Genomic DNA, 16,827 nt, shown 5'->3' on the forward strand with positions numbered 1-16,827 from the left:
ATGCATCAGGAGTCCAATAATATCCATAGGCTTAGACTTGTAGGGTAACAGTGAATGGAGCCACAGCCTGGACCTGGGTGCTTTAAGAAATATAAGGAATAGGGATATACAGTCCAATTTCATATTGTTTTCCAAAACAAACAACAACAAAAAAAAACCTAAATGTATTTTGATGATGTTGTTAACAGCGCACCTTATTCTTGTACAGTGGACACTACGTAAAATAGCACGTGTTAAGCAGAATTATCATAATTAAAAGAATCCTAAAACAAAACCCTTCTTAAACTAAACAAAAATCAGAAAATTTGGCAAAATGAAACAGAACAAACAGTGTACATCCCTAGTGAGGGAATGAACCTGCAACTTCTGGCTATGTTCCTAGCATTTCACCCCCCCCCCCCCCCCCCCCCACCAGACCATTGGATCAAAGTGAAAAATTGCTCTGGAACCAAAAAAGTAGTTGAAATGATGGGAAGAAATGACCTGTGCTGTCTGTTTATTCCAAACTTTAAATCAAACTCAGTGTCCACAATGGAGTGCAAGTATTAAGGATGAGGGACGTGCTTACAATGTTTCAATGTCCATCTGGTTCCACATTGCCATTTTTTTTTATTACATTAATTACAAGTAGTGATCAGTGCAAATAGGTCTGTTCAGCATGTGTGCCAATGACCCTAATCTGACATCTCCCTTAACTCTTTTCTGAATGTATAGGGTGAGGTGTGTCTGCCCTCAAAAAATGGCAACCTTTTGGAAGCTAGAGGCATGTGCTCTGAAGTTCCCAATGCTAAAATCATGACTGCAGATGCAAACGTGTTAAAATAAACTTTCTCTTTTGTTCATTCCCAAATTTTCATTCCGCTATTAACAAAAGGTTACTCCAGGGAAAGTACCTGGGCTAACAAAAGAACCAGGGCTGTGTTTACCACAGTTGTGTTATAAAAGAAAGAGGGTAGAATTTGTTGCTATACCACAGGTCTTGGGCAGCAGCTGAGGACACCTTCTCCTGTTGCATCAGGTGTTTGGTTTATTTTAAAGCAGCACATTAACCACCCCCAAAATAAACAAGAAAAGAGCCTGTTAACAGTGTGACAACTTGCATCTCTGTCATGCTGTGGGGTTCTGCATCCTGTACACCCAAATTAATAAGACATTCAGTAATGCAACCTACACAATTACCATGTCCTTGCCCTATTCCCAAAAAACATTTGCACCCACTGCCTCGTCTGTTCCTTTCCATTGACCAGAGGATTGGATTGAATGAGGTCTCCGCTCAGTGTGACACAGATCTCTGCATTTCTCTACTGTTGGCTATACTTTTGCTCTTCACATTGGTCTGTCACTTTCTCGGGAACCTCAATTAAGACCTTTCTTAGCGGTGGTGGTGTCAACTTTTCTAAAGAGAATAATTTTTTTCTTTCCTCCTGTAGCCTCTCTGTATATAAATCTCTTTTGTCCCTTTTTCTTTTTTTTATTTTTTTTCCACTGTCAGTTAAACTTGTATGGGATGTCAGTTTAAGCATCATATATGGTCTATAAAAGGGGAGAAAATAAATCAGATGAAGTAGCCTGAAGAAGAGCCGCCCATGTCCTTCTTGGAGAGCAGAGGGTCGAACAGCCTTGCACCTCTTAGGCATAATATGTATCTGCTTTCACCACCTGGCAGTACATGGTCATTGCAAATGACAGCCCCAGAATCTGTGGAAACAGACAAGAAATCACTGTGACCTGGCCCACACTGTCAGTCCTGCAGGGAGAAAGATTGTGTGCAGTATACTCAGTTAAACAAAGAAGCAATCACCTAGAGGACGTAAGCATTTTCTACTTCTCCCCAGTCTCTAAATTTGAAATGGAGGGGAAAAACAGGAATTAAAGAAGTCCTTATGTGCTATTTTAAATGATAAAAGGAAAATTAATGACCTAACAGCAGCTCTTAATTCGTTATCGTAAGAAATCTTGGGGCTGGTGGTAATGGCCCTTTCCACTTTCTTACAGTTGTGTTTCTGTGGCTGTCTGCCAAAGAGTGCAGTTTTCCATTTCAACCCATGAGGTTTCTAATTCATCTCTCATGCCGACATTATGATGCAGCAGCTTTCAGTTTAATGCTCAGACTCCCAAATACGCCTCCTGCTCTGATTGAGCTGGATTGATTGCACAGTAAAGCTTGCAGACAGGGTCAGACTTATAATTAGAGAGCTATAAGCCAGCTAATCACATTCTGAATGTTGCCATTTTGATTGTCTCCCCCCCCCCTTTTTTTTTTTTTAAACAGGATGCATGAGGGATAAGTACAGGAGGGATTTGTTACTGCTCTTTATTTCAAGGATATAAATCCATTATCTAATCAAAAGCTTCTATTTTTTCCCACTTGTGTCTGAAATTCTTTGAATCAGTATCTCACATTTAAGGATTTGCCTTGCAATCAAAAGAGAGCAAGTGAAAAACTAAACCTGTGAAAAGCTGGCAGAATTTTTCATTGGATTCAGCCCTGCAGGTCAGGGAGATGGGTCGTTTTCTTGTCACATGAACCTCTACTGGGCTCAGGAAAGTTGGACTATTTTCTTTGCTCTAAATTGAGGAAGGCATAAGAGACTACCAGTTTGCCATGAGATCAAGGGAACTATCTTCTTTTTCCATAGCGCAACTGTTAAGAGTTCTACAAGCACCTTCTTCAGGCTGCATAATAAGAGATATGTGAGAGTTCGTCTTTCATTCACAAGGATCTTAGTTTTTTTTTTTGTTGTTGTTGCTTTTCTGAGATGTCCAGAATAGTTCAGTGTTACATTCCTTTCAGCCATCTAACTGATAAAGGCAGATTTTACATACTACATCTAATATATAAATACTGGGAAACTCCAAAACCCGTATAATTTAAATTCTATAAACAAAAAATGGTTTGGAAAACTCAAATCAAAATAGGTGTGTCACCCCTCTCAACTTTTAAATCCCTAATCAGGATCTTTAATTACATATACAAAAAGAACCTCAAACCACCTCATGGACACCCATCGCTAATTTAGCTAGGTTTGCCATTCAAAAGAGGAGTAAAGTACTATCACTGGTTCAAGTGGGGAGGAGTGGAGAAAAAAAGCCAACCGAAAAAACTCAAATATATTTGAGAAAACCGGATGGTCTAAAAACTCCTCACCCCTCCACTTATCAAAAAAAGTTGAGAAGGGTATGCAGGGAGTGAAAGTCCAGGTGGCTGTGTAACCATTTCAGGTTCGAAACACAATAGCAGGCAGTCCAGGTGGCTGTGAAGGATAATTAGTGGGGGTGTATTTAATAGGGGAGGCATACCCTTCTCAACTTTTTTTGATAAGTGGAGGGGTGAGGAGTTTTTAGACCATCCGGTTTTCTCAAATATATTTGAGTTTTTTCGGTTGGCTTTTTTTCTCCACTCCTCCCCACTTGAACCAGTGATAGTACTTTACTCCTCTTTTGAATGGCAAACCTAGCTAAATTAGCGATGGGTATCCATGAGGTGGTTTGAGGTTCTTTTTGTATATGTAATTACAGATCCTGATTAGGGATTTAAAAGTTGAGAGGGGTGACACACATACTACATCTAAGTCAGAAAAGGGATGTCTTTCCTGGGAATTTATTTCACAAAAGACTCACTGAACAAGGAGTTTTCTGTAAAATATGTGTAAGGATGTCAGGAGTAGAAGTGCACTGTGCAGCACATTCAGCGGGAACATCCATTTTACAAACCAACCTGTCCAAAACAAGTGTGGTTTCACTATTTATGTCAAACAAAATAAAACATGGAAAAGAAAATAAGATGATACCTTTTTTATTGGACATAACTTAATACATTTCTTGATTAGCTTTCGAAGGTAGCCCTTCTTCCTCAGATCGGAAATAAGCAAATGTGCTAGCTGACAGTGTATATAAGTGAAAACATTCAAGCATTACTATGCCAGTCTGACAGGGTGGGAGGAGGGGGGTGGGTAGGAAGTATGCATGGGGACATCAAAGCATATCATTGATATTCTAACAGGATGGGTGTGGATAGGTGAGGGGTGGGGTGATCAACAGAGAAATACAGCTTTATGGTTTATAATGGGCTAGGAACCCCAGATCCTTGTTAAGTCCTTTCTGTTGGGTGTTAAAATATTCAATCATTCTGACTTCAAAGGTTTTACCTTGGCAGACCAATCATATCAGGTATTGGCACACTCACGGAAGAAATATCTGGATTCATAGAGGGAATTCTGAAACCTCTCGTACACAAAACTAACAGCTTCATACAAGACACCACAGACTTTCTGAATAAATTGAAAAATATCAAGCAACTACCACCTAACACCCTTCTGGTCACGATGGATGTAGAATCACTATACAGCAACATTCCACATGCGGATGGCATAGCTGCATGTGGAAGACTCCTAAAAAAATCCACACTGGACCATCAATACTCACCAGAAACTATTACAAAATTAATCAAATTCATTTTAACTCACAACTACTTCCACTTTAACAATGATATCTATCTGCAAATAATGGGCACTGCGATGGGCACCAGGACAGCACCCCAATATGCCAACCTTTTTATGGCTGAGCTGGAAGAGACATTTCTGAATACACACCAGACCAAACCTCTAAAATTCTACCGGTACATCGATGACATTTTTATGATTTGGACGGAGGGTGAAGAAACTCTGAAACAATTTTATTCTGCCTTCAATACATACCATCCTACAATCAGATTCAAAATTGACTATACTCCCCAGAAAAAGTCAATTTTTTGGACACCACGGTCTCAATCAGTGATGGCTGTATTCAAACATCTATATACAAGAAACACACAGACAGATGCAGCTACCTCCACAACTCCAGCTTCCATCCTTCACATACAAAAAGATCCATCATTTACAGCCAAGCCACAAGATACCACCGTATCTGCTCTGACCCAGGGGACAGAGACAGACACCTTAAAAGCCTGACTGAATCCTTCAAACAGAAAGGCTACAACCCCAAAATAATCTCTAAGAATATTGCCTCCTCCCTCAAAACACCCAGGGAGAATCTGCTACAGTACAAAAAGAAAAAATCCACAGACAGAATCCCGCTTGTAGTGACATACAATCCAGAGCTGGAAAAACTGAGGAAAATCATAAGAGATCTACAACCTATACTCCAGGAGGATGAACTACTGAAAGAGATATTCCCATCCCCACCAGTACTGGCCTTCCGACAGCCACCCAATTTAAAACACAAGCTAATCAGAAGTAAACTTCCATCACAGACTGAAAAGGAACAGAAGGGCACACTTCCGTGTAATTTATCCAGTTGCAAACTATGCCAAAATATTTCACAGGACCCCAAAGTCATCCACAAAGGAAAGATATTCAACATAAAGGGATCTTTCACTTGCTCATCTTCCAATATGGTATATATCATTCAGTGTAAAAAATGTAACGAAGGATGCTATATTGGAGAAACAGACCAGATGCTTAAGACAAGATTCAATTTACATAGACATCATATGAACAATACTGGTGCCAGCAGGGTTCCCACGCCTGTTGGTCAACATTTTACAGGACCAGGACACTCTACCAGTGACTTCACAGTGAGAATCCTGAAAGGTAACTTTAAAACCATACAAGAACGTAAAACCTTTGAAGTCAGAATGATTGAATATTTTAACACCCAACAGAAAGGACTTAACAAGGATCTGGGGTTCCTAGCCCATTATAAACCATAAAGCTGTATGTCTCTGTTGATCACCCTCCCCTCACCTACCCACACCCATCCTGTTAGAATATCAATGATATGCTTTGATGTCCCCATGCATACTTCCTACCCACCCTGTCAGACTGTCATAGTAATGCTTGAATGTTTTCACCTATATACACTGTCAGCTAGCACATTTGCTTATTTCCGATCTGAGGAAGAAGAGCAACCTTCGAAAGCTAATCAAGAAATGTATTAAGTTATGTCCAATAAAAAAGGTATCATCTTATTTTCTTTTCCATGTTTTATTTTGTTTGATTTCTATTGATAACCTTAAGAGTGGACTAACACGGCTACCACACTCCTCTACTATTTATTTCAAAACATGTAACCCACACAATCTACCATGGCTGGCAGGAACCAAGTTCTAAACCCCAAACTTTTTTAGCTCTTTTTTAGGGAGTTTTAAAGGCCAGAGAGATAAGCACAATTACCTCCTCACTCACTTCTTATACATGATTCAGAGGAGGAGCAAATGCCAGCAGTGACACTCTTGAAATATACTTGTATTCTCCTTGTAAAACGGGAAGTACATTTACATTCTACCCATACCACACCAAGGGCACGCAATGGAACCCACATTTACAAGTAGCAATCTGCGCATATGTGTTTAAGAAGCAACTTTTCTAAAATTGTTACTCACGTTTTGTAGGTCCAGTTATACATGTAAACCATCTTTTTACACATGAAAATGCCACTAACCCTTCTGAAATGACATCATAATTTATCATCTTTCACCTGAGAAGTCCTGCATGTGGGCCTACTTTAGAAATGGTCTTGCTGTGGCATGAATGTGTATTTCCTTCAGATTCCCTGTTAATGCATCTACATTAAATCAGTGTCATAGCCAGACCTAGCAGTTTGGGTGGGCTCAGAGTTAACTTGGATGGTCCCTTCAACACCCCTTCCCTCATAGGTATATAAAATAGTTTTTATTTACCTTCCTCCCCCCAACATCCAATATCTCTCTCTCTGCCCCCCCCCCCCCCGATGTACTTCACAGGTGGCCATTCACTACCTGCGGTGGCCCAGCAGGCTTCCCTCTGCCACATGCCACCCTCGCTTAAGGAGGCAGAGGAAGCCTGCCAGGCTGGCGCAGGCAGCAAAAATGAATCACTGCACCTGCCTCTGAGGTCTACATGGAGGGGGTTCAGAGACGAGGGCAGATACTGAGCTACCAGAGGAGGAGGAGAGAGAGAGGGGAATATGGTGGTGCTGCTGCTGGGTGCACCTGAGCTAAAAATGGGTGGGCCTGTGTCCACCAAGCCCACCTGTAGCTACGCCACTGCATTAAATACCCTTTTCACAAAGTTTTAGTACTTGGTGAAAAAAAATGATTAAGCTTCCATTGTACTCACTCTGCAGATATCACTGTAAACAGAATTTATAATTTTCCAAACACATCTAGGGCTAGATTCTATATATTATGCCGAAAAAATCGGTACCAAAACAAATACGCCTAGGTGTATTCTATAAAGTACACCTAAATTAAGACGTACTTTACAGAATATGCCTAAATTTCAGCACGGTTTATAGAAAACGCCTAGCGCCCGTCCACACAACTAAATTTAGTTGTGGGCAGGTATGCCGAGTAAAACTTGGTGTAAATGCCAGTGCTTAAATGAGGTGAGGACAACGTGCATAGATTTTAGAAATGCCCATGACCCACCCATTCCACACACCCCTTTTCAGCTATGCACCTTAGAATTTATGCATATCATGTTACAGAATACGCTTAGACAGTTGGGTGTGTAAATTCTAATTAATGCCAAGTAGCATCAATAATTGCTTGTGAATTGGCAATTACCGGCACTGATTAGCTTATCTAATTAAATTGCACACGCAAATCTAGAGTACAACCGGAGTTGCATGCACAATTTAAGTCTCACTATATAGAATCTGGAGGCTAATATATGAAATGCATAAAGTTACTCCTTTCCCCGTCAGCAGGACTTTTATCCAGGGCGTACTTGGGGTTATTGAGTACCAGCACCTTTCCCATTGTCCGATAAAACTAAGCCAGGGTCACCAATTATCAATAAAAAAGCATGGCTCCATACCCCCCCCCCCCCAAGTCCATAACCACAGAGTGCAACTCTCAGGAGAAGCTGTGTCTGCAGGCCAGCTGGAGAATATGGAGGTGCATGGTGCAACTGCACATAAGAAACTGTAAAATGTGCAATAATAAAAGCAGAAGTTGTGGCTTAGTGATCTGAATATGTCAGATTGGAAATCTGAGAGTGCAGCACCTCTGTTTTTGTCTTTGCACTGTACAGGAGGAAATGCATTTCTGTTTCTATGTCTCTAGTATTGCACAGCATGCAGAGTCTGGCTTCCTGAAGTTTTCTATTTCAGCTTTCTGTCTCTCCCTTTTTATGTGTAATATGGCTTCCTGAAGTTTTCTATTTCAGCTTTCTGTCTCTCCCTTTTTATGTGTAATATGTACTCATTTATTCTTTATTTGAAAAAGCTCGATCCCTAATCTGTAGCTGTGACCAAGGTGAGGTATTTTGCAAGCATGTAATTTCTGTGGAGGAATTTGTAGTGATTCAATTTCTTCTCTTTTCCCCCACAAGAAGTATGTTCTATGGAGTGGTATAATTGCAATGCCACCTTTTCACAGACTTTGTGTCCGATTGTTGGACATGGCTATTGTGGTGAGAGGGTTCTTCAGTTGTCCACCCCCCCCCCCCCCCCCAAACACAAACCTTTAAAGATGGCCTTACATGTCAATACTGGCACCTTTTTTGCTAAAAAAGAAAAACACTGTCCATCAGCGTGGTCTGCATGCATTCAAGAGCAAGGCACCCATACACCAAAGAATTCAAGTCAGTACCTGAACCAAAGCGGTGCAGAGTCCAAAGATTCCCACTGCCAGCAAGTTGTCATGGAGCCATGCTTTTACTCTGTCATAGCATGGCTGGGAAAAGGGAGAAATCAAACCATTAGAGACTGAACCAGAAAGGGAAAAGCTGAATGATGTGGCAAGAAATGCAAGATGAGACTGGAACAGTAATACTGTATCATATAACAGAATTGTTACAATGCCAAACTGCAACATGCTGGCATACTTCTACTTACAAAACATCCACGACAATGCTAGAGCAACCTCCTGATCTGCTGACTCATCACATAAAACTTGCAATTTGCTATCTCCAAATATTGAAATGAGCACATTTTTAATTAAACCTTTTCAAGCTTGCCCAGTTTTATTTCATCCGATATGAGTATTGCTCTGAATGCCTGTCCATGAGAAAGATGGCTGAAACGTGACTTCTCTACATATCCTAACCTTTTGCTGAAAGACATTAGGAATTTGTCTCACTTTTTTTTTTTTATTTGTGACAGAAGAGGAGTGAAGATTGAAAAGAGCTGTGAAAAGTGACCAGAGGTTGAAATCTTTTTCTTACATTTGTAGATCCAGATAAGATTGATTTATCTTCATTTTAACATAGGACTTGATGAAATTGCGAGGTGGCTAGTTGATCACCAACTAAAACTAAATCCAACAAAGTCAAAGGCCATTTGGATCAGTAGATTCCTGACTACTTCAGAAGTAGCTCCAGATTTGGCAGGCTATTCTTTAACCATCTGCTCCTCTTTAAAAATGTGAGGGGTAACACTAGATTTCCATTTGTCTTTTGATCAAAATCTTGCTTCAATCTCCAAGAGTTGTTTTGATCCATTATATCTCATAAGAGCAATAAGTCCTATGTAGATACTCCTTCAATACTTAAATTAGTGCATACACTTGTGCTTAGGAGAATTGATTATGTTAATTCTCTATTTACAGCATAAAAAGACTCCAATCAATCCAAAACTTAGCTATAGAATAATAAAAGATGCAAAATGATTTGATGGGATCTTTCCTTTTTTGCGGGAAGCTCTTTGGCTTCCATGTGACTACCGGTGGAAATTTAAACTCTTGGTTCTCATATTTAAAATACCTTCTTTAGGACAGCCTCAACTCCTATCCAATCTATTAACCCCCATCATACTTCCTGTACTTTAAGTTCTTTGAACCAAAACCAGTTGGTAATTCCTCCCGTCTCCCAAGCTAGATTGGACTCGACCCATAATTCAGCTTTTTTCTTTGCTCCCGCTGCACTGTGAAATTCTATTCCAAACCACCTTTGATTGTAAACAAAGTTATATTCATTTTTAAAAGGGCTGAAAACTTATTTTCCCCCTAGTCTTTCCAAATCCTTAATTTCCGTTGGTGCAATGACTACAACTAGACTCACTTGTTTGTGATTGTTTATCATTATTTTGGTATTAACATGTTTTATTATTGCATTGCTAAATTTTAAACATCAGTAGTTGGATTACTTGTTTATATTTTTTGACCTGAATGTTTGTAAACCATTTTGCTTGGTCTGTCAGACAAGAATGACAGTATATCAAAAACTGTAAGTAAATAAATTCTGGAGTTTTCAAATGTTTGCAAAACAGCTAGTACCTGTGACACTTTGCCAAAAACATCCTGCCTCTCTGAGTTAGATATATTAACTTAGATGTTGACACTCAGATAGCGGCTTATCAAAAAGACAGAAATTGCCTTCCAGTGCCAGCACTTGAACTGGGAAGTTAGTTGAAGTACCATGAGATGAAGGATGCCCCAGTTGCCACTGGCATTGCCTGTTGGGCTGATTAGTGCATCATCTCCTGCTGCTGGGGTGGGGGGGGGGGGGGGGGGTATTTTTGTAGTATGAGCTTCACAATGACATGGCTTATACCAGAATTCACCAATTTTTCTTCAGCAGTGACTATTTCATGTAGCTGCAGAAAACACGCAACCCCTGGGTGGCATAGGATAATGAGCACCCGCCCAGGTCATGACCCTGAAAGGCAGGTTTCATGACCCTGTTTGAATTCACAACCCAGAGTTTAGGACGCTCTGGATTATACTATGAAACTGGCCCTGCAGCAGTAGAAGATGTGCCATTATTTATTTCCACAAACTTGATATCCCACTAGGGCCTGAACATAGGCGTAAAAGTGGTTTACAGAGTACAAAATACTATGCGGGGCTAGGGAAGGTGGTAGAGAAGAGATGGGTTTTTAGGACTTGCTTGAAGTTTGAGAGAGATGTCTGGTTTCTGATATGTAATGGTAGGTCGTTTAAAGGTTTGGGACCTAGGTAGCTGAAGGCAGAGTCACGAGTGCAGGACAGCTGAATACAGGAGGGAGGTGGTAGTCCATGGAGGTTATTGTTGGCTGAACACAGACAGTGGAGGGAGAAGTAGAGAATGAGAAGGTTGTTTAGATAGGCAGCAACAGTTGGGAATCTGGATTTGTATACTAGCAGAAGGATTTTGAATTTAATGCGTGAGGAGATGGATGTTCTGCATAGAGGAGTGGAATGAAACGGACAAATCGGTTTGCATTGTGCAGGAGTTTGACGGCAGTTGATTGGACAAGTTTTAGATGCTTTATGGAGGGGGAGAACAGCATAGAGAGAGCTGCAATAATCGAGGTGGGAAATGACCAGTCCCAGGATGACAGGGCGTAGAAAGCCGAAAGAATGTGGTGGACTGAACAAACATGCAGAAGGGCAAAGAAAGCAGCATGGAGAACAGTGTTAATCTATGGTTTCAACATAAGGAAGGAATCGAAGATTACACAGAGAATCCTAAGAGTCAAGGAATGGGAGAGGGTGACCATCCAGCAATTGAGAAGGAAGTGAGATATGCCAGGAAGATGGAAAGAGGGTAGCCTTGCACTTGTAGAAGTTCAAGAAGAGAAGGTTAGACTTGAGCCAGCTAGAGACTTGGGATAGGAAAGCATTAAGAGAGCAGAAGCATCAGGAATCTTACAGACAATTTGGATACATCCACGTAACAGAACGGTGTGCAGACCATCAGAAGCGGGGCCAGAAAATATTAAAGAGGGACGGAGAGAGGATGGAACCTTGAGATATACCAGAGAGAAGAGGGAGGGATGGAATGGAAGACTGGTGAAAACAGAGCTGGTAGGTGTGTCTGTCAAGATAACTGGAAAACCAGGAGAGAACAGAGTCGGTAATACCAGTGGAGTGAAGAAAGCAGAGAAGACGTGAGTGATCAACCAGATAGAAGGCAGATGACAGCAGTGGCGTAGCCAGAAGTCAATTTTTGGGTGGGCCAACAGGTTGGATGGGTGGGCACTAGACAGTGGTGTGCTGGTAAATGTTTAACAACAGGCTCTTTCCCCGGTCCACCTCTGCGCTCCCCCCCCTGTCCACCTGTGTACCTCCCCTCAAAATTGGAGAGCTGGCTATAGCTGGGGAGAGAGCCTGGGAGGGAGGGGGAGGCAATGCATTACTCTCTCCAGGAAAAAAAACATTATATGATCCCAGGTTCCAATCTAATTCATGTTTAATGTGGGATAAAATGCCATAAATAAGTAAATAAATATAAACTTTTAATGTTGAGCACCTGATTCTCAAAGTGGACATATTCCAAACACTATAATGAAAATAAAATGATTTTTTTTCTACCTTTGCTGTCTGGTGTCTTTGTTTTTCTGATCATGCTAGCCCAGTATCTGATTCTGCTGCTATCTGTCCTCTTTACTCCGTTTCCAAGGCTTCCTTTCCATTTACTTCTTTACTTTCCACCTTTCTTCTTCATTTCTTGCTCTATATCCGTAAGTAAAAGCTGGGTCCTCCGCAGACCAACTGTCCAGTGGATCCAGCTTCTGCCTACTTTCTTCATCCATGTGCAGTTTTCTCCTCTCTTTCCTTTTCCCTCATCTCATCTCCTTCCTCACTCTTCCATCCCCTCCATCCATGTCCAGCATTTCTTCTCTCTCCCTTCCCTCTGCTCCATCCATGTCTAGCAACCCTCCTCTCTCCTGCCCTTCCCTCCATCCATCTATGTCCAGCAACCCTCCTCTCCCCTGCCCCCCCCTCCATCCATCCATACCCAGTGACTCTCCTCTCTCCCCTGCCCTGCCCTCCCACTCCCATCCATTTCCAGTGATTCTCCTTCACCCCCATCCTTCCATAACTTACAATCTAATTAGGACAGACAAATAGGACAAACAAGAGGATAAGGGAATTACTAAGGAGTAGGGGCAGAGCAAACTCTCATGCCTGGACAAAATGGAAACTGTTAATCACCAGACCACCAGCTGGTCTTACTAGGAGCGTCTTAATCACCAGCAGATAACTGAGCAAAGTTCAGAGAGGGCAGACAATGGACGCTTGCCTGCCCTTTAATCCCGGCAGCGTCTGCTGTTTGACCTCCCCAAGATCTTTTACCTACTTGTCCAAATCTTCACCAAATAGGGGCTTGCCCCTTCCTTCCCATTCCATCTGCCCACCCTCTGACAGCAGCACTTCCCAGTCAAGCGGTTGCGCGCACACGCACACTCTCCTACCTTCCCTTCTCCTCTCTCCCCCTTGCTTTTTCTCTGCCCACCCTGGCTCTCTCTTTCCCCCTCCTCTCTCACTTTCTTGGCCTCTGTCCTCTTTGTCTCTTTTGCTTGTCCCCTCTCTACTTCTTTCCCTAACTACCTACTGTTCTCTCTCTCTTCTGGAGCATAGCCGTTTTTCTTACTATACATGTAGTGCTGCTAAGGTTCCATTAGAGGTCACTAGTTCTTAAGAAAAAGACTAAGCTTTAGAAGCTGGAAACAAAGGCAGCTCCACGAGTAAATATGGTAAAAAGGCTCTCTTTACTTCATCTTTGCTCCGCAGACGCTGCCTACCACCGCCACGATCGCAGGATCTACCTCATCCCTCTGTCTCAGCAGCGGTAGCGATTCAAACATGCTGCCTCCTGCGTCTAACCCGGAAGCGTCTCCTCTGCAGAGGGAGGAGGTAGATCCTGCGATCGGGAAGCGCTGCCGTCAGAGAGATGGAGGCAGGATCGGAGCGCAGCCTGCTCCCTCCGCTCCGCTGCCTCCACTGCTGGGTGGGCCTGGACCTAAACTGGGCCCACCCGTGGCTACGCCCCTGAATGACAGGTCATAAGAAACAAGAATCACAGAGTTGTGCTGGTCAAGGGAAGTGCTAATGAGACCATGTAGGGCCAACAGAAATGTAGGGCTGTGATAAGGGTGAAATCCAGATTGATACTGGTGAAGGACATTACTGTTTTTAATATGCTGGACAAGCTGTTGGTGAACCAGCTGCTCCTGCTCAGGTTGGGGAAGAGAGGTGAGGAAGAGAAAGATTGGGAGGGTAAATGGTTGTGTCCTGGTAACAGTGGGGGAGGGGGCAGAGAAGGAAGACGAGCTTCTGTAGGAAGGAAAGATAGGAAAAGGAAGATTGTAAAGAAGAGGAAAGAGGTGGGGAACAGGTCTGACCTGTGCTCACGTAATCTTTGTAATGTATATGCTTGGAGGATGACTCCTGCTTTCTCTCTGTTAGAACTTCCCTCAGTTTTATTAGTGTGAACTGCTATATTTTACAGCTGCTCCCAGATCTGAAGTGTAGACAACTGCCAGCTACGGACTCTCTTCGCCCCCCAAATCATTGACAGCTACAAGCCTGTGACATTACAACGTGAAAGCAAATCTAGCCTTTGAATGTGGTAGCTACTTACATCCTTCCACCATGTTCCTGGGGAATGGAGTCCACAGTTTTCACTGAATTCCAGGCAGCAAGAATCTGGTACCCGGGTGGCATTATAAACTTCAAACCAGTCTGTGTAATTTGCGACCCCACAGCATCTGAACTGAAAAGATAAAGCAGAGGGCCAGCCTCATAAGTCTGAAAACAAATGCAAAAATAAAATGCAAACAAAAGAAAAAAGGAGATTCATATTTCCATATTCATTTTATTTCAGAAGCCTCCAGACACAGAAATAACAGCATTTACATGTGCAAATTGCATACACACGTACATGGTGATTTTGGAGCGGTTTTGAAGCTTGACATCACTGCTACTTTTGACCTGTTACATCACAGCATTTTAATCAATCAGCTTGTAGAAATTGGTATTTCTGATGAAGTGTTTTTCTGAAGGGTTACAACAAATTTGGGCAAGAAATATTTGCTCATCTTGGTAGATGCTATCTACCAGTGTTCGTCAAGGATCTGCACTATCAGCGACTTTATTTAATATTTATGTTTATGCTATTTGTAGACTGCATTCAAACTGATATATAATTTTTTTGTTCATATATCATACTCCATTTATGTTGCACTTGATTTTACTTCCGTCTTGTTAGCACAGTTAAGAAAGGGATGCATGATCATCTGCTTGGAAAAGCTGCAATTAACTTGACTAGATTTGCTGCTATTAATCCTCTGGGCCCCCTCCCCCCTCATTTATAGGTGCCAGTTCTGTAGGTACAATGGTTTTTTGGGCCCCCGTCCCCACAATATTAAATAAACTCCTTAGTTGTGTGTCTAGTAAGTGGTAATATGTGTTGAGTTTAGTACCCCCAATTGTTTTGAAAAGTTGACTCCAGTGTACTCATTTATCATTGATGGATGCAATATCGCTATTTCTTCTCGTAGAAATTTGCAAACTATGAGTATAGCAGCCTTAAGTTTTCCTATCTCAATACAGCTTAATATCTTATTTCCAATTCAACTGCTGCATACAATCAATTTGTGCTCTAATATTCTCATTTTGTTCTTGGAAATGAGTCATGAATTATTTTACTGTTTGAAACAGAAATAAATGGATAAGAAGGGAAAATATTTACTTTTAAGTGGAAAAATAGGAAACCTAAGCAAAATTCCCTTTTGTATTCTGCAACATAAGAATACACAGTACTCATAGTAAGAAATATTTAATATTCTTAAGGGGTGTTTCAGATATGCAGGATAACAGGCATAGAACACTAAAGAGGGTAGCTAAGGGAATGACACATGCCCCTCGATATTCAGCCAGTGGCAGTGCGGTTAGTTGTCAGCAGCAGTGCTGACCCCGGATATTCAATTCCAGGCCATTTCCAGTGACTGGCATTGAATATTTCAGGTATTTTTGGCTGGCTGTAACTTAACCGGCTATGTGAATATTTAGTGCTGGCAGTTAAGTTAATAGCGGGCAAAGATAGGACTGCTATTTATGCGGTCCAATTTGCCCGCTAATGTTAGCCAGCCAAGGTTGAATATTTGCAGATAACTGGCTATGTTGCATGACATAGCTGGTTATCGGCTAGCTGCTAAGTGCTAATATTCAATGGTGATAACTGGATATCTCGCGCTGAATATAGGCCCCAGAATATGTGCCTCTTGACATATATAAAATGGCAAAATTGTACGATATTTTACCATAAATGCAAGTTAAAAATACGGCAGGCTACATAATAATGAGATGCAAAGTATGCAAATGCTCAGCATCTTATTATTATGTAAATTGAATACACAGCTTGTGTTGAACTCTGCAAGCCATGTTATTTCCAGAAAAATGTCGTCATCTTAAAGCTGACATTATTTTCCCTATCCAGAAGCCTTTAAAGGGTTGGCATAGTCAAAAATACAATCACTGCCCGTAGTTCCCAGATCCCCCCCAAAAAACAGACTTCAAATGCTCATCATTCTCCCCACCCCCACTGTAGATCTCCTCCTGAGGCCCCTCAACCCAATAGTTCCCCCAGGTCTATCTCAAATTATCGCTGATGGTGACTGTATTTGAACCACACAAGCCCCTTTAAGACATGCTCCTGTGCAGCAGAATAACACAAGGTTGATAGCAAATTACATTATTCCTTTAACATGGGGGGGGGGGGGGGGGGGGGCGGAAATCACTAACTTGTGGTGCTGCATTACCATGGGTTAACATATAGGCATATTTTCAAAGCACTTTCGGAGGCTAAGTTCCATAGGTTTCTATGGAACTTTGGGAGGCTAAGTGCTTTGAAAATGAGTCTAATAGTAAATTACAGCAGATAAAGACATGCATGCGCCATCCAGTCTGCCCAACAGAGGCATAGTTAGCTGGGGCACCAGGAGAATGACCGCTTCCCCAAACAGACGTCTGCCAGCACCTATTTTTCAGGCAGCACCTACGCAGTCTGTTCTCTGCTCCCCATGGCATCACAATCTGGCTACACTTCTGCCAACAGTCACAGTCATTATCAAACTGATATTGAACCAACATCCAATAGTATTATTCCAATATTTTACTTGCTAAGTTCCACTTTACAA

The 16,827-nt window shown here is 41.8% G+C and overlaps 1 protein-coding gene across 3 annotated transcripts in view; it reads right to left on the reverse strand.

Moving 5' to 3' along the window:
• Positions 1–422: 422 nt before the first annotated feature.
• The window catches only part of TSPAN4 (tetraspanin 4), a 1,044,908-nt gene continuing 1,028,503 nt past the window's right edge, over positions 423–16,827 (reverse strand). For all 3 annotated transcript variants that reach the window (XM_030201255.1, XM_030201256.1, XM_030201253.1), the window contains 3 exons: positions 14,271–14,402; positions 8,576–8,659; positions 423–1,698 (listed from right to left, as the gene is read on the reverse strand). In XM_030201255.1, coding sequence (XP_030057115.1) covers positions 1,630–1,698; positions 8,576–8,659; positions 14,271–14,402 — 285 coding nt within the window. In that variant the 3' untranslated portion in view covers positions 423–1,629. The remainder of the gene's footprint in view (positions 1,699–8,575; positions 8,660–14,270; positions 14,403–16,827) is intronic.

Source organism: Microcaecilia unicolor, chromosome 4, assembly GCF_901765095.1.
Source record: "Microcaecilia unicolor chromosome 4, aMicUni1.1, whole genome shotgun sequence".
Classification (NCBI taxonomy): Eukaryota; Metazoa; Chordata; class Amphibia; order Gymnophiona; family Siphonopidae; genus Microcaecilia; species Microcaecilia unicolor.